The 19,681-nt window shown below is 43.6% G+C and overlaps 1 protein-coding gene across 1 annotated transcript; it reads right to left on the bottom strand.

Moving 5' to 3' along the window:
- Positions 1-4,017: 4,017 nt before the first annotated feature.
- LOC309447039 (transmembrane 4 L6 family member 1-like) lies at positions 4,018-16,227 on the bottom strand (the record flags this gene model as incomplete). The annotated part of the gene is made up of 5 exons (XM_082067297.1): positions 4,018-4,146; positions 4,651-4,837; positions 5,604-5,749; positions 12,496-12,561; positions 16,057-16,227. The coding sequence occupies 5 exons, from the start codon at positions 16,225-16,227 to the stop codon at positions 4,126-4,128; spliced, it is 591 nt and encodes a 196-aa protein (XP_081923423.1). The 3' UTR covers positions 4,018-4,125.
- Positions 16,228-19,681: the final 3,454 nt, after the last annotated feature.

Here is a 19,681-nt window from a genome sequence, read left to right as displayed (position 1 = left end):
GGAATAAGCCTATAAAAATACTGGAAGAAAGTGAGGAGTACTGTGTCCCACAGAAGTTTTTTATCTATGTGGAAATGATCTGCACCGTAGTAACCGCTTACAGCTACTCAGCTTTGAAGAGAACCAACTGGAAGAAATAAAGAGGGAAAAAACAGTGGCTTCTGTGCCTTTGATATAACCCTTGCCCTGCCTTTCTGGGTTAAATGTGCTGCCTTACTGATGATGAGCTTTAGGTGGCCCTCTGTGGCCCATGGGTTCAGCATGAAAGGGAGTGAGAGAGGTCCTGCAGGAAGGGCATTTCCAAAGGGTAGCTGTCCCCTGTCACTTGTCTGGAAAGGGACAAACCCAATGAGCTGGTGCTCTGAAGGAAACTAAATACTCTGAGAATCCAGAAAAGTAATTTTTAAAAAATTATTTGGGATGTTTTTGAAGTTTACTTGCAAAGAGTGGTTGCCTGTGAGGAGCTCTCGGGGCAGGAAGGAACGGAGCTGGGGATGGAACTGTAGAGAGGCTGTGGCACTGGGAGGTTTGTGGGGATCAGCCTCTCCATTGCTTTGCTTTGCTCTTCATGCCAAGAAAAACCAAGCTTTAGGGCCTGAGGCATCTGAGGAATTTGCATCAAAATGTTCTGACAGTTCCTCTTGAAATGAGATGGTCTGAACTAGTCTGTGGTTTCCAACCTAGTTATTTGAATCATGTCCTTCATCCTGGCAGCTGAAATGCTGGGCCATAGGTCTCTGAACATCCACAATTTTTCAGATGGTGTCCTTTATTCCTATCCCAAGCCAATCCCAGGAACTCTTTTCTCTCTTCCAACCAATGCAGATTTGCATGTGGCTGGTCTCCTGCGTGAGTTTCAAATGCAGGAGGGAGAGGGATAGTTTGATTAGAAAGTAACATATTTTTACTCCTTGTGTGAGAGTCTGTGTAGTGAGACTTCACAGTGAAAAATAAATATAAAAATTAAACAAATATTTTGTCGTTATGCCTGTGTGAGGTTTTTACCGTCAGTTTTTTAAGACTGATAGATATAGAGATAGATAGAGAGATAGAAGATGAATAGGGATAAAAGATAGATACAGAGGAATATTGCGGGTTCCGTAGTGTTACTAAATTCTTCGTGTGTACAATGCATAGAACATTTCTGAGACAAAACGTCTCTTTTCCATTGTTAGATTTCACTCAAATAATTATTTCCATTTTGGAAAAAAAATCCAATTTAAAATCTATAGTAATCCCAACTCTGAAACATGATAGTTCATCTCTGGTCAAGCCAACTCTGTCTAAATCAAAATTATTATTAGTAGTAGTATTATGTAGCCATTTTCTTTGGAAGCTCCAAGGCACAGAAAAGCCTGGGTTTGCAGATGTCCCTCAGCACTTGGTGCAAGGAGCTGCCCCTGCTGCGATGCGCCGGTGGCTCCCAGACAGGGCTCTGGTGACACTTCTGCAAGCTCAGGCTTTGACAGGTGTCAAAGGTGATTTAGGAGATCCAAAAAGTCAAAAGCTGAAATTATTTCACCTAATTTTAGCCACCTTTAGTTGTCTTAGCTAAAAGAATTTTTAGCATCTTTGTGTTTCCAAGAGACAGGTATTTCCTTCAGTCTCCCACATCTTTGTGTTGCCGGCTCCAGCCAAGATACTTGGGTCTCTAGAGATCTCCAAGTGGCTCTCAGGTGTGACATGGGACATGTGGGAGACCCTTGCCACCTAGAGTGTCACCTGGAGGCTGAGCAGGATGCTTTACTGCATTTCAAATGCCACCAGATGCTCCTGTCTAGGGTGGACAACTGGATCTTGCCCGGAGAGGCAATTCCTCCTGCTTGCTTTGGACATCTCTTTCCATGCGGGCTGGGGGAAGGCTGCCTCTCCATGGCTGCATGGCTTGATACCTACCCTGGGAAAGACTCCTTTTCAGTGATTCAAGTTAGACAAGGTGAATTTGACTCTACTTTCTCTGTTATTCCATGTCTTTTCCTATCAGAGCTAGTCTGAAGTCACAAGTCCTTTAGGTCACACAAATCAAGCCAGAAAATAACTTCAGAATAACAATATTTAATATTTACATATATCAGTGAAGCCAATGACTGCACAGTTGACAGGACAGAGGGTGTCCCTGTTACCACACAGATGTGACACTAAGCATCCCCAGGGCAGGACAGCTTGGAACACACAGATGGAACAGTTCAGGATATTTACTTTCCCATGCTGGAGGTGGTGTCTACCGGGGGATTCCTCTCCCTCTCCCAGTGCTGGCACAGCCTAAACTGGCTTTAACATAGTGATGAGAGTCAGGGCGACAAAACAGAAGGTTGAGGGCATGGCTGATATTTAGGGACCATGAAGAGCTCATGGAGCCCCTCTGCTGATGAAAGAGTCTCTCTGTCTAACTATGTGCTGAATATCCTTGTTTCAAGCTGCCTCTTTGACTTTTTTTTTAATCAATTGGCTTTACTGAAATTATTGTTTTACATGGTAGTACTGTCCAGGCTTCACTGCTGACAATGAACATTTTTAAACCACCTGGCAGGTTTGGATGCACCTAGTCATGCTTGCAAACTTCAGTGAGACTTATGGTGTCTTTTTTTGTTTTTGTTTCTTGTTGTTGTTGTTGGTGGTGGTATGTTGTTTGGTTTGTGTGGGGGGGTTTTTTAAGTATAATGTGTCAAATTTTCTTCTTCTAGAGGTGAAGCTATGTTCCAATTAAGTGAACATGTGCTCCTCATCTTAGTGCAATTCTCATTTTTTCCCTCATTTTGTGTAAAGAGGACATCTGTACAAAGTGTTTTATATGCTGCATTAGAGGGCAGCACAAACAGCCCCGTGTGTCTGCAATAACTGTGTTCTAATAACTTGCTCCCATGCTTCAGTGCAGAAATACCTTTGACTGAGGAAACATAAATGTGTCTCTTTGAAAGACAGACTCCAAGTGCTTTAAATATATTCAGAATTTGATACCTGCATACATGTGCTCAGGGTAGATAAAGGTTATTTTACAGTTTGGCTGACTCAGAAAAGTCAGTGGTATGTCCAAGAATGAGCTTTTGAGGAAGTCACTGAAATGATGGGGTTTCTGGAATTTGCCAGTCATAGACTTCAGCATCAAGGGCTTGATCCTGAGTGATGATGGGGAATGACGCAGTTCCTGGTCAGGATTACTGTTGCTGTAACACTAAGGCTGACGCAATTTGTTGCCTTTCAGATGATATCTCTTATTTTTTACTAAGCTGCACGTAATTACTACCTTTATCAATTTAATGTTTATCTTTACCAGTTAATTGCTTTGTCCATGTGATTTACTCTAGAACAGCCCTACAGAAATTAGTAAGACTCCTATGCAGTCTCACGAAGGGCAAAATCGGTGCTGAGTTTTTCGTCCTTTTTGTTAAAACGGACATTCTTGCCCCAAACCCTACCATTTGTATTGACCGAAATGGCCTTCCAGGGCTAGCATGTCTCTGAGATACTTCTGAGAAACTGATTTAGAAATGCACTGGACTTTATTAAACATGACAGCAAGCTACCAAAGGAGCGCAGGGGGATCTGGCTCTGGGGTTGCCGAGGGAGGCTGAAAACCATGTACTTCAGTTGCCTCTGTGGTGTCACAAATGCCGTTTGATATATTCTCTGTGCATCCTCATTTAAATCTGGAAGTGCCCAGTTGGGAAGTTAGTAGGAAGGGACAGGTGAGCTCAAGGCAGGATTTGGAGGGGATGGGAGATTATTTACATCGAACCAGAGCACCTGCTTCATGCAGCTGATTAATGTATACATTAACAGTGGTTCAGTTTCTCATATACACAAGAGGGAAAGCAGTGAGCTTTTATCTGGGGACCCTTGTGTTTTATGCACAAGTATGGCAGTCAGGATGAGACAGATTAGTGGTTTTGCCAGTACCAGAGATTTAGCAGGAATATTTAGAGAGATGAAAATCTGCAGTCTGAGATCTAAATCCTCTAGCCCTTTTCCACTCTGACTTCTTTATAAAAAATTCATTTTGCCACATGAAACTCCTAAACATTTTGGGTTTTCTTTGTCATCCCCCATAAATACAGCATAGTGCACTATCCTTATGGTATGTGAACTGGTAGCTCAGGGCTTGTGTTGGCATCCCCTGTAGGTCATTCACATTCCGGAAATATTTGTCTGAAAGGCAATGAATGAAAGATGATTAATATTCCAGAGGGATATCAGACTTACTGCAAGCATCTCGTACAGTGAAAACAAACAATAAAAAGGAAGCAGTGGTGAGAAATGAAACCTGAGAGAGTCTTTCTTTCGTTTTGTAAAATGACTTTTTTCCTACTGTTGACCAATCAAAAATACCTCTACTTCTCTTTCACTTGCAGATGCTGGTGTATCATTACATTTTATCAAAAAGGCTTCTTGAATAGGAACACAATCATGCAACTGAGTGTGTCGAAACATCACACTGCTCCACTGTTTTGAAATATCTGAGGATGGAGTTACCCCTGACTACAAAGTGACAGAGAGAGAGACGGTGTGTAAATGCATCTGCACTGCCTCAGCTCCCCAGAGGAGCTCATTCAGGGGCTGTGCAGATCTCTCTGATCATGTACGATTACCAGAGTTTAAAACTAAAAGTGGTAAGAAAGTAAAGCACTCTGATATCTTTTACTGCATACCAACCTTTCTTTTCCTCATACATGTGCCGCATATGAAGCCAGTAAGTCCATTGATGATTTGAATAAAACAAAGAACAGCTTCAATCACACCGATGGCCAGGAGAATAGAGAAAAGGACGATATTCCAAAGGATGATGTTTTCAGGTTCTTTGCAAATGCTCCATGTTGTCTGGTTGAACAAATAATTGTCTCTGTGATAAAGAAAAATAATTGGCAACTTATTTGAAAATAAAGATTTGATAATGCTTTCTGTGTTACATTTTCTGAACTTATTTCCACCATGTAAAGTGAGTCTCAGATTATACTATAATTGGTAAAAGCTGGTGATTCTCTTCAGGATTCTCCTTGCAGAGGTGCAATTAATGACTAGAAATGAGAGCCACATCTTTGCTTTGTTGCATGCACAAGAATCTCTCTTTTAATTTATGGCAGTGCTAATAACTAAAGAGAAAGGTCCTTAATGGTTTAAAAATGTGTCTCCACATTCTCCATTCCTGCTGTGGTTTTTCAGTCCAGTCCATTCATTGTCTCTAGCTGTGGCTTGAAGAGTGTGGTTGCAAGATTAACTTTGAAGATCCAGAGAAGATTATTGCTTTGCCTTTCGGAAGCAGCTCGAGTAGACTCAATGAATGATGATTTAACAGATTAATGTGGCACAGTTATCAAACACTTCCTGTTGACTCTGGTGGGAGTCACAGCTCTGCAGCCTTTTGAATATGTGGTACAACTTGCACAAGGGGTTGCTGACAAGCACAACAGAAGAAACTCAAGCAGTTTTTACCAAAGGTGATCCTTGGTCAAAGAGATGACCAGCTGGAACATGTTACTCAGAGGAATGTGAATTTAGGTGTGGACTGGGTGGACCATTGGTTCACTTTGGAAAAATTCAAATCTGCTATGAAAACATGAAGGAGGAGAATGAAAGCAAATATGTAGAAGCTTATAAGTCATACTCACTCCAAAGTGTCATTCCTGAAAGGGTAGAGGTATTCCCCATCACCCGTGTCACACAGAGGACCCCCAATCAGCCCCAGCGAGGAGATGACTGCGCAGTATGCTCCTCCTGCAAATCCCAGCACAGCCAGGACCACCGACAGCAGCATCTGAAAGGCAGAAGACCTTCAACGTCATGTGCACGGAGGCACTGAGTAGCATGGAAAGATTACATCAAATGGGAAGGAAATGGCCTTTACCTGTTTCCTACTATATGCTGGAACTCATAATAATAGTATGATATTTGTGGAATAAAAAATAGTTTACTTTTTTTCTGACTACTGCAGCTATCCTAGATGTTAAAAGATTTCAAACTGTTTTTGTTTTACTCTTAAAAGTGGGTAAGCCCAGAGCTTTAATTATGCAGAGTTTTATACTTGACCCATCATTTATAAATAATCTGGTGCATCTTCTTTCAAAAAGCTAATATGAAACCAGTGCTGGCTTGATGTGGTCCACATTATGTGCCTTGGCATTCCCAACTCTTTGCCGAGCGCACTATTCTCAGCCCTTGTACCAACAGAAACCAGCAAGCAACTATTGAACCAGGTATGAAAGCAACAGAATATGCATTAGTTGTTTTTGCTGATTGATGAGGAATACAAAAGAGCCTTTCTTATTTCTCCTTTCCTTCATTTTGCAACAACATGACATGTGGTTACCACTGCTTGTGTTGAGAAATCTAATGGTGTTGCATGTGGCAATGAACCAGCAGTGACTTCAATTTATATGTAATACACCTGTACGTTTTACATCGGCCACTCCCACAGAAACGTCACCTTTACTCTGTTTCAGGGTAGTTTTCTATTGATGGATGTGATGTACGTGGTTGCTGTTTGTATATGGAAACGAGAATCTCAGGTGGCTGCTACTGGTGGTGTATGTAGGACAAGCTTCCAAGAGTCACTGCTTGAGGTTGTTCACAACTCTGCCAAGAAGAAGAGTGAATAAACTGTGGAGCAGACAGGCAGAGCCAGGGAAAGGCCTGGACCAGGGCCAAGGCAGCAAGACTACCTGGGAGTCCGGGCAGAGGCTCGGCTGAGGAAACTCTTGGGAAACATCCCCATCCATGACTTGGGTTTGAAGCCAAATACCTCAGGCGCTGAGTTTCCCTGTTGCCAGCAAATACCAGTGAAATCTAATAGCCTACAAGGAAGGTAGAAACCTTCTCCTGATGCCAGTTGCTCCAAAGAGCTCTGTACTACAGAGACAAATAGAAATATCCACCATCCATGTTGCAGATTTGTGACATAGTCTTGAAAACTATTCACTATTTAAACATGTTCAAGCTGATGAATGCAGTTTCCAACTTGCCAGCTGATGATATTACTGCCTTCTGTACAACCTCACAGGCTGCCAGTGTGTGAATGGAATTATTTTGTGTGTCCTTTTGCCTCTAAAGCAGTCCTTGAGTTAGAAGTTGCTGGTATTTCCCATGAGATTTATTTCATCATCACTGATCAATAACTGTTCTTGTTTTGTTTCACAAAGCTGGACGCTCTTTTTTTCTTTATCTGCATTTTGGCTGAGTTGCCTCCTAGCAGAGCTTCATTGTCAGCAAAATGCAGGTGATTTAGCACATTGTCTTGAACCAAAGCAGTGCTGCTTTGTAGCTGATGCACTATCTCTCATAATAAGATCACCAGCCAAGCCTTGGCACAAAGGTGAAGTGACTGATGCTCTGTCTGAAACTCCTGCCTACGCAGAGCCACGTCTCCCAAACTATTTTCTCATTTACTTCAAATGTGCATTCTGCATCATGGTTGAAGGATTTTAATTATGCTAATCATTAGTTTTAGCACAATATAACAGTGCGGGGAATCCCAAAGACAATTATGATAGAAAAAGTCAAATGATCTTTTGCTACTTCTATGTTTTATGATAGTGGTGAGTACTAGCAGCACTCGTCACTTCTATCTTTGATGGCTGTTCTTTGACACATGATTTCTTATTTGAAATCTGCTGGCTGTATGGCTAGCTTCAGCTCACATATTTCATTTACTGTGCACATGGTTATAGAGACAAAGACTACTTGTTGCTGCAAGGCGAGTCCGAAGTTGCTGCAGGTGTTAGACTGGCTCTGCTGGGCATTTTCCAGACAGACAGTGGCATCTTACCTCTTGCAAAGGTTTTACTGACCATTTTTGCAGATTTTATTTTAATTTTTTCCCTGCTTTATCCTTCACACAATCGTCTGTCTCTGCTGAGCTGATGAAGACTTTCATCTTTCATTCTTTGAGCATTGGCATCAGGTGCTTTGGTGAAGTTACCAAGTTCCTCTTGTCCCAGCTTGTGCTGCTCTTTATTGCCCTGGTTCTTGTTTCATGCACATTTCTTTCTTCTCTGTTTCTTTCTCTGGAGGTGGTATTTGTTTTGTTTTGTTTTGTTTTGCTTTGTTGTTGTTTTTGTGGATTAATGTTCTGTTTGATTATCCAGCTATCTTTGCTTATCTAGGTTTGTTTGTCTGGAAAGCTGCTATGACTATTCTTAAGGAAGGCTTAGAGAAAAATAGAGGAGTGCATTTGCCAATGCAATGACAGAAGCTGCATTTGGGGGCCCTTTTTTCCTTATTGCACCGGTGCAGTGGATGTTTTCAGATGTGTACACACTAAGCTGCAAGTCATGAAAGCTTTCTAAGTTTGTTGCTTTCCAAAATCATTACGCCACAATGCAAAGACAAGAAGCAATCTAGGTAGGTTTGCAGGCAACAATTTAAAATGGATTAATGGAAAAAACCTTACTCAATGCATCGTTTAATCACTATGAACTGGAGAACTCAAAAAGGTGAATAAAAACAATGCAAAATATAATTGTTGTTATTACTATTGTTGATACTTCAGCAGTGTAAAATACTTTGATGAAGTCTGAAACTATTAAACCAGGGATTGCACAAAATATAATAGGATAGTGTCCCTACCCTGAGGAAAATGGTTATGTTCTGATTGAATTCTGATCAATATTAGCTCTTTAGCCTTTTATTTCTCCTATGAAAAGCAATGATTAGTATTCAGTGTAAATTATCATTGTATACCTGAGGTCCCCAAAACAGAAAGGTGGCCAAGCTAGCCTTTGGATTACAAAGATTCCTGAGTAGCTCCAGGGTGGGCTCTTTCCCTGACAGTAGGTAGAAGTCAGTGGACAAGTCACCAAGAGCTGGGGACCGCATATCAGGTCCACCCAGACCCACCTCACAAGGAGCTCTGGCACCTTGGGCAGTTGCTGCCATCATGCATGTTTGACCGGTCCAAGGGCTCTTCTGCTCTTTAGCACCTGATGATTCACACCATACCCCACCTTGGGTAGACAGCCCATAGGTCGGGGTGTCTGAGCAGCCCTGTGTGCGTGTCTGTGCATTTCCTTCTGCTATCCTCAAAGTAAAGTTTCCTGGAGGTTTCTCCTCCTGAAGAAGCATATTACTGGCCTTCAGATCTCCCTGCAATACTCACTTCTTTTTGCATGCTTGGAAATCACTCTTCCCCAGGAACTGTGCAGGGGAAATAAATTTTAATGCCATTCAAAGCCACTCAGTCTTTGCTCATGTCCCCATCTCATCTCTGCTTTGAGCCACATTCTGTTTAAACCATAGGCTGACTTGTAGAGCTTCACCCCTTTCCACCTCAAAGAGGTGGGTAAATCACACAGTCCCAGAAGACAACATTTTCAAAGATAAAAGTCCTCACTGAGCCTATTCGCTAGTTTGCTTTGAGTAGCTTCATCAACTGGCCATCAGCTAACTCTATATGGATACCATAGCACATAGTCAAACTTCTTTCTCAACAATATTGTATTCCCCTCTAACAGCAAGTAAGGAAGAGGAGGAACAGCTCATAGGTCAGTGCTGAGAAGATGCAGACAGGATTCCCGGCATCCTTGTGCTGCTGCTGGGAATGGCTCAGACAGCAAGAGGGTGGTGGAGGGGAGCAGAGGAGCATGGGGGGCTCTGGGCTGTTGGACAGCACTGAACCCAGCCAAAGAAGGACAGAGAAGGGACATCTGAGCCATTGTGTAAACTGAGCCCAGTTCAGCTGGATTTCCTCTCGTGACTGACCACGTTCAGCAGGTTGTGGGAGCACCCACAGTATCGATGTTTTTCACTGCTGCTTTCTACATCATTCAAAATCAGGAGAAGCAAATGGCTCAGGCAGTGCGTTCAGGGTGCCCAGGCTCATATCCCACCTCTGCTACTGGCCCACTTGGCCATTGCTAATAAATCCTCCCTGCTGTGCATGTGACATCTGGCAAAATCAATGTAATGATGTGTCCCTTGGGAGGTAATTGCTGACATCCTAATGAAGAATGTTATTTTGGTATTATGAATAATGAATTAAGTAAAACATCTTGAAGCGGTTAAGATATTCTTATGGACCAAACTAAATATTAATTCAGGAGTACAAAAAAGACATGCTTTATTGTATAGAATATCTTGTTCCAGGATGCTTATGGGAAGGATGAGGATTGAAAAAACATTTCTAGGTCAGTTTATTCTTGCTAATAATGGTAGCTACATAGAAATCTGTGCCCAGTGTTTGAGGACTAATGGAAATGTAGAGTCATTTGGGTTGGAAGGGACCTTAAAGATCAGCTAGTTCCAATCTGCCTGCCATGGGCAGGAACACCTTCCACTAGACCTGATTGCTCAAAGTTCCATCCAACCTGGCCTTGAACACTCCCAGGGATGGGGCACCCACAGCTTCTCTGGGCAGCCTGTTCCAGTGCCTCACCACCCTTGTGGTGAAGAATTTCTTCCTTATATCTAATCTAAATGTACCCTCTTTCAGTTTAAAGCTGTTACCTCTTGTCCTATCACTACATGACTTGGTAAAAAGTCTCTCTCTAGCTTTCTTGTAGGTCCCCTTTAGGTATTGGAAGGCTGCTATAAGGATATAGTATGCTGCTTTATAATATTCTTATTTATCACAGGAAAAAGACTCACTGGCCTTTCTCTGGATGACAGAGAGTCCAAATTGCATTTGCACCTCTCACAGGCATAGCCCTTGGACAAATGCATGCTATGGGTCAAAGCCTTCCATGGAGAACAGCCTCCGGGAAGCAGAGCTGGCTCCTCAGTGCCAGACACAGAAGCTCAGGCTTTCAACATAGGCCTGCAAAGTAGGGGATCTCTCTGCCCCTAGAGAAGTAAGCAGGAATGAACCTGTAGAAAAGCAAAATGCTGTAGGAGGGTGTGGAGGAAACAGGACCAGGTGAAAGCAGGAGTAACAGGCAACCATTTCAATCTTTAGCATCGTTTCGAACAGGAGGAAGCTGGAGCCATTATTTACTTTATGTGGGTTGAAGTAAAGTAGTTTTATTCCCGCTCTGTCTTCAGCATGGCTTCACCACAGGCAAGTCCTGGCTGATCAACATAGTGGCCTTCTACGATGGATTAAATACATCAGTGGGCAAAGGAAGGGCTACGGGTGTCATCTGCCTGGACTTCCGTAAGGCCTTTGATAGGGTCTCCTACAACCTCCTTCTCTCTAGATTGGAAAGGTATGGATTTGATGGGTGGACTGTTCGATGGATGAGGAATTGGCTGGATGGTCACACCCAGAGAGTGGTGATCAATGACACAACGTCTGGATGGACACTAGTAATAAGTGGTGTTCCTCAGGGGTCCATACTGGAACCAGTACTGTTTAATATCTTCATCAGTGATATAGACAGTGGGATTGAGTGCAGCTTCAGCAAGTTTGCAGATGATGCCAAGCTGAGTGGGGCAGTTTACACGCCTGAAGGACAGGACGCCATCCAGAGGGACCTGGACAAGCTCAAGAAGTGGACCCATGTGAACCTCATGAGGTTCAACAAGGCCAAGTACAAGGTCGTCTTGCACCTTGGTCAGGGTCAGGGCAACCCCTTGTATCAATACAGGCTGGGGGATGAAGGGGTTGAGAGCAGCCCTGCTGAGAAGGACTTGGGGGTTCTGGTGGATGAAAGATTGGACATGAGCCGGCAACGTGCACTTGCAGCCCAGAAGGCCAACTGTATCTTGGGCTGCATCAGAAGGAGCGTGGCCAGCAAGTGGAGGGAGGTGATTCTGCCCCTCTGCTCCGCTCTGGTGAGACCCCACCTGGAGTCCTGTGTCCAGCTCTGGAGCCCTCAGTGCAGGAAAGACATGGACCTGTTGGAGAGGGGCCAGAGGAGCCACAGAAATGATCAGAGGCTGGAACAGCTCTGCTGGGAGGACAGGCTGAGAGAGCTGGGGTTGTTCAGCCTGGAGAAGAGAAGGCTCTGGGGAGACCTTATTATGGCCTTTCCAGTACTTGAAAGGGGCCTATAATAAAGATGGGGACAGAATTTTTAGCAGGGCCTATTACAATAGGATAAGTGGTAATGGTTTTAAACTGAAAGAGGGGAAATTCAGGCCAGACATGAGGAAGAAATTTTTTACAATCAAGGTAGTGAAACACTGACCCAGGTTGCCCATCAAGGTGGTAAATGCTCCATCCCTGGAGACATCCCAGGCCAGGCTGGACAGGGCTCTGAGCAACCTGATCTGGGTGAAGATGTCCCTGCTCATGGCAGGGGATTGGACTAGATGAGATTTGAAGGTCCTTTCCAGCCCAAACTGTACTATGATTTTATGACGCAGCTAAGTGCTTCAGCACTTTCCCTGGGTGAGTATGATTTCCCTCATATCAGTGCCTGAAATATCATAACATTCTTGTTGGCTAACTGAGCTCTCAGCCCCAGCCCAGGGACGCTGTAGATCAAGCTCTTCTTCTGCATTTCCCTGACATGGCTATTGATGGTGGTGTGATGGTTTGTCACTGTATGTTTCCAGCTGCTGAGCAGCCATTTAAGAGCTATTGCACAAACCCTGTAGTGCCATTTCAACACATAAATATCCACTTACCCCACATCTGTTAGCGCAACATCCTGCTCCACCTGCTCCCAGCATCATGAATGCCGGCAAAAGAACCTGTGAGAAAAGCACAAGCTGAATTGGTGTGCAGTACTTCTGCTGGGATGGTTTTTAAAGTCTAGAAGCTGGGGCATCATGTTCCTCAAATACAAACCACCACCTGCTTCTTGTCTGTGAGTTACACCTACTGAGATGTTGGTGTTTGCTGAAGAGTAACTCAGGAAAAGTGTGGGATTACAGCTAGAGCTGGCTGGCAAGTTTCTGGTACAGTAATTCTGGCTGCTGAAGCTATACTGCTTCTTTTCAGCAGGGCTTTGTTGTCTTTTTCCAGGAACAAAAATGTTGGTTTGGAGAAAATGGAATTTCTACTCAGAAAAGATGCATTACTGGAGTAAGAATTATGTCAGTTTTAATCTTCTAGGCATCCTGATCTGGATTATAATTGGGAAATCAGTCTTAAGCTTCCTGAAACACACTTGACTTTGGTTCCTTGTTCTAAGCTTCTTGGAAACCTACAAAATGGACTTCACTCGACAGGGAATTCCCAGTTCAGTTCAGCTTTCTCAGACTAATTACCAGGTGGAGCTGGACTGATACAATGGAGTCAGCAACCATCTGTGTCTCAGGATATAATGCCGCCTTACAGAGGCACTCGGGAGATAGGAAAAGCTGCATTTAGGTTGGTAGCTAGAGGGCAAGAAAGTTTCTGTGGGTGCAGCTGTGCAGCCAGAGCTCTCCTGCTCCCTGGCCTCTGCCCACCACTGCTTGTGTAGGCATCTCACAGAGCAACGCAAGAAAAGTTGGAGATGGTCCCTGTAAAGTTAATGAAAGAAGGAGACACACACCCACCCCAAACAAACAAACAAAAAAGCCATAAAAATGGTTTGATTATGTTTTGGAGAGAAGCCCCATATAGGACAGGCAGAGCAGAATGTCCATGATGAATGAAGCCCAGTGAATTTATGTGTGTAGTGTGAATATTCCTGTTAAAATGTGAAGGACAGTGTTATGAAACCTGATTAGGTTTGCAGGCTGCTAAATATTTTCCAATGGATTAGCTCTTCATTGCCTTTAATGCACACCCCAGGGGCAGCCTCCAGCACCTGCAGTGGGTGCTGCACCACAGCTGTGGAGGCCTGCAGGTGTAGAGCATTAAGGTTAAAGAGATGTTCCTCTTCCTGGAAATAAGTCATCTCTTAAATAATCACAGGTGGTCCCTAAGGTAGCCTTGGTCTCAGTGTGTCATGGTCTGGCACTCAGAAGGAGAGCTAATAGCTCTGTGCATCAAACCAATACACCCTTTCCTCCAGGGCTGTCTTTCCTCTTTGGAGACTTCCCATCTAAGCTGCGAGCACTTTTGTGTCCTTTTTTAGCCTAGTTTGGGATGAAGAGTTTGCTTGGCAGCTTTCTTTTTTTTTTTTTTTTTTTTTTTTGCATTGCCTGATTATAAACACCTGCCTTTTGATATGGGAATAAAAATTTGCTAGATTTGATTGTTGTCAGTAAAATGAGGTCTGTGAGTGAGCCACGGCTCCGTCAGGTGTTTCCCAGGGTTGCACAAAGGCTTTCCATCAGGAAAGACATTAGTATGACACATGGAGACAGCCTTCTTCTCTTTACTCCCTAAGCTTTTGAAATAAGGAAGCAGAGAGGTTTCGATGTCATATAAAATGCCATGGGAGAAGCAGGGGAGGAGGAAAAGGTGGGGCTGGCTGCTCAGCACTGGTGATGTATCTATCAGTCCCTGCATGAAGCTCCCAGGTGGAGACAGGTTCTCCAGCTCACAGAGCCAGGCAAGGCTGTTTGAAGTTGCCCTCACAGTCCTGGCTCTGGAGGCCGTGTCCTGCTTACAGGGGGATCCACCAAGATCAGACAACCTGTTAGCATAACTTTCTCCTCAGCCCTGGGTTCCGTTCAGGGCAACCTGGATGCACAGGGTGACGCTGTGCAGCCCTGTCTGTCCTCACTGTGGAGTCAGGTTGCGGCCCAGGCTCCAGCCACAGGGCACTCTTGCCTCTTGCTTAGCTCCCTAGGAGGCCCAGAAGCCAGTCTTCATTTTCCCATGCTTCCAGCACCTGGAAAATAGAGCTGATGATAATGCTGGTTTTCCCCTTCTCTGCACCTGTGGGCATTTGTCACGCTGTTTTCTGGAAAACATGAGCACTCAATAGCATTGTTTGTGGATCAATAATTACTCCTACTGCTGCATTTTAAAGGTCAATGCAAATTTTTGCTCCCTGCTCACTTACTGTTCTCATTTTTGATGTATGTAGTGCTGGCCACAGGCAAGCCTCTGAGGAAGCCTTAAAAGAAGGCACACTTTCAATGAGCCTGTGACGCTCTCATGCCTAACATCTGCCTTTCCTTTCATTGAACGCCAATGACTCCTGGGCTTGCAATGATACAAATTTTCCACAGGTCTCTCATGCAGTTCCACTTTTTTCTTTAGGCTTCCTTCCACAAACTCATGCTTACGTCCAAGCTCAGAATGAGTAATAGGCGCAAGTGGTAGCTGGAAGAAGAAGCAGGCAAGCTGCTGGTGAAGAACAATTTACTGTATGATCTTATACTACATTTCTGCTTTGGGAAATATGAATCTGAACCACAACAATTGTAGCTTTTCCATAGAGTTAAGTGGTAGCTGCACCATAGCCTGACTCTGAATGAGGATTTTTTTTTTTCTAAGTTAATTATTCTTAAACATTCATTTTTTGATGCACAGGTAGCCAACTCTGTGCCAGTTTACCATCTGCCAAGGCTGCATAACAGCCAGTACTTATCATAGGCATGTTGGCTTTTATCTGTACTTGCATGGATAATTGGAAGAATGTAAAGGGAGACTACTTTCTAATGAACTGGGAAGATCAGTATTCCCAAACAAGTTCCCTTCTAGTTATGGATATTCACATAAAATAATTTTTCCTGAATGGTGGAGTGGAGAAGTGGTCATACAACTTAGACACAGTCTCATACAGACCAGACCAAGTCCAAGAGGAGGTAGGTGGGTGTGTGGGAACACAGGGGTCATTTGGGATTTAAGCTATTGCAGCTCCATATTCACTGAGCGTTGGCTGGGTCTCTAACGACCACCTACTGAAAAATGTTTCAGTTTCTCCCTTAATGATTTTTGTGAACTATGTGAGCATAAAACCAGTCAGAGGAGTAACAAGGGAGTGCAGCCAATAGTGAAAACTCACCACCTCCAGCTGAACTTAGGACCTCAGCTTCACTTTGACTCATGGAGATGTGAACACCCATGTCATCCTTCTCCACAGTGAAAAGTCAGTCCTATTGCTTCCTCATCACTTGGAGTCCTGACTTTTATTTCAGGAATACCTTGTATTCCTGGGATCAGGGACTTTTTCAGTCTTGAATGTACTTCCTTAGTCCTGAACCCCAGCTTCCCAGTTAAGCTGCTCATATGTTTATGCAAAAGACATTTCTAGGACTTTTTGTTGTTGTTGTTGTTAACAGAGGTTTTCTTAGCCCTGAGTTTAAAACAAAACAAATAAAAAACAACCCATAAGAAACAGAGGAACATTTCTCTCTTACCAGTATCCCAGCTCCCAGAATGCCATGGAAAAACCAGACCAGATCAGTTATCTCACTGAGCTGCAGAACTTGTCCATTAGGGAAGTACAGGAGGATGTTGGAGACTATGGCACATGCTGCCAGTGGGAAGAGGGTGATCCCAATGCACTTCGAACACTTCCCTGTGCACATGGTAGCTCTCTGCTGAGGAAAGACACAGGGAGGTTTGGGTTACTGCTGCGCAGGGAGCACAGGATTTTAACAGTTTTCCTATTTAATGAAAGAATCAGTTTTGAAGCAATAAATATTCCAGTTAAGACTTTCACAGCTAATCCTATTCTACAGATCCTATTCCCTTCAGAGACTTTATTTAAAATTGAATTATTAAAAACTGGATTGTTTACCTGAACTTATTTAAAATTGCCAGGACTAATCATATGTTGGTATTAAATGAGAGTTTATTTTTAGTTGTTGATGGACAGTTGTATGTCCATTTGGAACATAAGTAACACAACCAGAGCCGCACAAACTGATACCTGGCTGCTGAACTTCATGGTGGGGCTGAGGCCTGGGGTGGAAGGGGAGGTGGATGCACTGGGTTGTCTGGGACCACTGTATTGGGAAGCAGATTTGAGATGTCCTGCAGGTCTAGAAGAGCAGATGACTGCCAGGAATGCCACAGAAACACGCAACCGTGCCTTGGCGCTGGGGCAGGCTGGGGAGCCACACCAGGGCCCTACCAGCTGCATTTTCTCTATTTCAGTCAAAAACATACTGTCAGAAAGAACTGGAGAATATTTTGTTACTGTTTTCTGTGTTGTACTTATTCTGCAGATAAGGGTAGATAAGACTGTGGATTATGGGGCTGTTTGGCCCCAGTATCTGAAAAACTGGAAGCATGTCTAACTCTATGGCTACTTGCTAAGGGCAGGCCACAAAGCCATATTCAGAGATCTGCCATAATGTGTAAAACAGCAGGTTAGTATTTCACAATGGTCAGGTTCTTCTTTTAAAATCAAAGAATCAACAGGGATCTCTGTAGGTCTCCAGTCTAACCTCCTGCTGAAAGCAGGACTACCACCAACACCAGGTCGTTCTGTCAACCATGGCTTTGCACAGCTGTGCCTTGAAAACCCACAAGGATAAAGCTACCACCATCTCTGTGGGTGACCTCTTGGAGGGCCGCCTCAACCTCACGGTGCAAAGATCTTTCCTCGTGTTCAACGTGAATCTCCCAAGCTGTAAACGTGGCTGTTGCGCCTCATTATATCCTCTCCCATCACTTCATCACCTCTATCACTTCCTTACAAATTTGACGTAGGCTGCTGTTAGATCCACATTCACCAAAGTGAGCAACCCCAGCTCATAATGCCCCATGTTGTGATCTAGAGATGAAAAGACCGATCAATATCAAAGTGGATCCACAGATATTTCTCCACATCAGGCTGTCAATTTCAGACTATTTTAACTAAGATGATTGAACTTTCACACTGCCATTAACTTCATGGCATGAACTGGTCACAACTTCTTCATGATGTTTTATCATAGCTTCGCTCCAGCTCAAGCCTTTCAAATGCATAAAAATAAAAAATGTCAGTCTGTGGGTTTCTGTCCTCAGAGAAAGCTGACAGTTCGTGACAAAGATGGTTTTGGTCTACCATGAGCAAGTTATAAAATGTAAGAGAAGGAAAATAATCTCCATACACACAATTTCAGTACACGCACCAGTGTTACACATGCACACACACACACATGCATGTGTACAAGTGTTACATGCAAATAGTTTTTGTAATAGCCAAGGCAGTAAGCAGTGAAATGTCCATCAATTTAGTCATGTGTGTTGGCTAATCTTGAAAGTTTTGTGACAGAAGTTGGTGACGAGAAGGTATTAAGCGGGATAGGAGTACAGAAATCAACCAAAGTTGGGTTCCCAAGCAAAAAAGCCCAAGTGAAAGACAGTACGAGTATATTTGAGAAAGCCAGAGACAGGCTGAAATTGGCTTCATTGACAGAAAAAAGACATCAAAGAGGTGAGGTAAAGCACAAAGAGAGACCAATGTCCTCAGACCTCTGTAACTGAGAGGGAAAACAGAAAGACTTTATGGGGTGCTGTATATTGCTGTGAAGTAGCTGGGGCTGCCAGAGACAACTTCTGAGTTTGCATTTCTATAGCAAAAAATTTGCATTCTCTGCTGCTGCAAGTTTAATTAGAGCACTATGCTTATACGCTTTATCTTCTGAGCACTTTACAATAATGTTGTGCTTTTTAATCCAGCCTTAAGACAAATTAACTGCCATTAAACTATTACAGAAGGAAACATTTTTAACAAAGATGTTTCTTGGTTAATGACCGTTGCCTATTGTTTATATAGTGCTCAAAACTGGGCAGGAAATTTTGCAAGCCTCTGAAAAAAAGCTGCAGCTCAAAGAGAAAAAATCTAAGCAGACCAACGATGAAAGATGAAGCAGGAAGAGAGTGGAGGGAAGCGTAAAGAATATTGAATATTTCACCCGTCTTTCTCTTAATGCCTGATGCATGCTGGGTTTTTTTTCACATTGACTTCTTTTGCCTATCTGCTTTCACATCTCGTTCTAACTTCTGCTTTTCCATTCATCTGCCCAAACTCACCTACTTCTCCTCCTCCCAGAGAGAAGCAAACAAGCACAGGCACAGCCTGGCCTCCTATAAAAGCTAAGTCTTGTAGGTGAGTTATAAGTGCTCTTCTGCATCGTTTGCACATAGCCAGAGGGCCCAATTCTTGCCCAGTGCAAAGGAACACGATGCTGCTTTGGCTGGAAGAACGGGGGTTTAGAGACCATTCTCAATACCACTTCATGCTGCAAGGAGAACTTACCTAAACATTAATCACCAGACCTTGCAAGAGCTTCTACCACCAACATCAATGATACTTTGCTACCTGTGTACATCAGAGGATCTAACCATGTTATTACGGCTTAGGAAAACATGTTGGGTTGCCAGAAGCACTCAAAATGCTTTATTTATTGAGCAAACAAAAGCACTTTCTACAGCTTCGTTAAGCAAGGTAGCCAGAGCAAGTTTCTCATTTTTAAGTAGGGTTTTAGAAAATGTTGCTTATTAATGCTGAGGGAAGCAGGTAAATAGCTTTGCTTACCTTCTACACAGGGCTAAGATGGCCTCCAGGCTCCAGAGTTTCCCACAGCTGGCTTTGGGCTCTCCAGCTCCTCTCCCCTGGAGCGTGGTGGTCCAACAGAGGCACAGCAATGATTTTGGGCAATGGCCTCTGTTAAACAAATAGCTGTTTCTCTCCACAGAATGAGGAAATACCCTGAGTTTTCTCTGGTTGGCCAGTGTGAGGTTGGCCTGCTACCCAGTATTATTGATTATTTTAGGGCAGTGTTCCAGTGGTCAATGCCTTGTCCCCCCTGGGACACGCAGATCTGAGCAGCAGAGACCTTTTTACTGTTGCAACCATGTCAACCATGTGCAGTTTGTCAGAAGAGGAGAGGCAGGAATGGCAGGAGTGCAAGCACATGAAGAGGAGCAATGGATGCATGGCAGAAAAATGTGATTGAAACACGAAGTGGCAACACAGCAAAGTATGGTCATCGGTGTGGAGTCATCTTCCGCACAAAATTTGACACTGGCTTTACTGTGAAGTGCGCT

The sequence above is a fragment of the Streptopelia decaocto genome (assembly GCF_964273445.1).
Source record: "Streptopelia decaocto genome assembly, chromosome: 1".
NCBI classification, from domain to species: Eukaryota; Metazoa; Chordata; class Aves; order Columbiformes; family Columbidae; genus Streptopelia; species Streptopelia decaocto.
The sequence above is the reverse complement of the archived record's forward strand: the minus strand, read 5'-3'. Positions and strand labels throughout refer to the sequence as shown.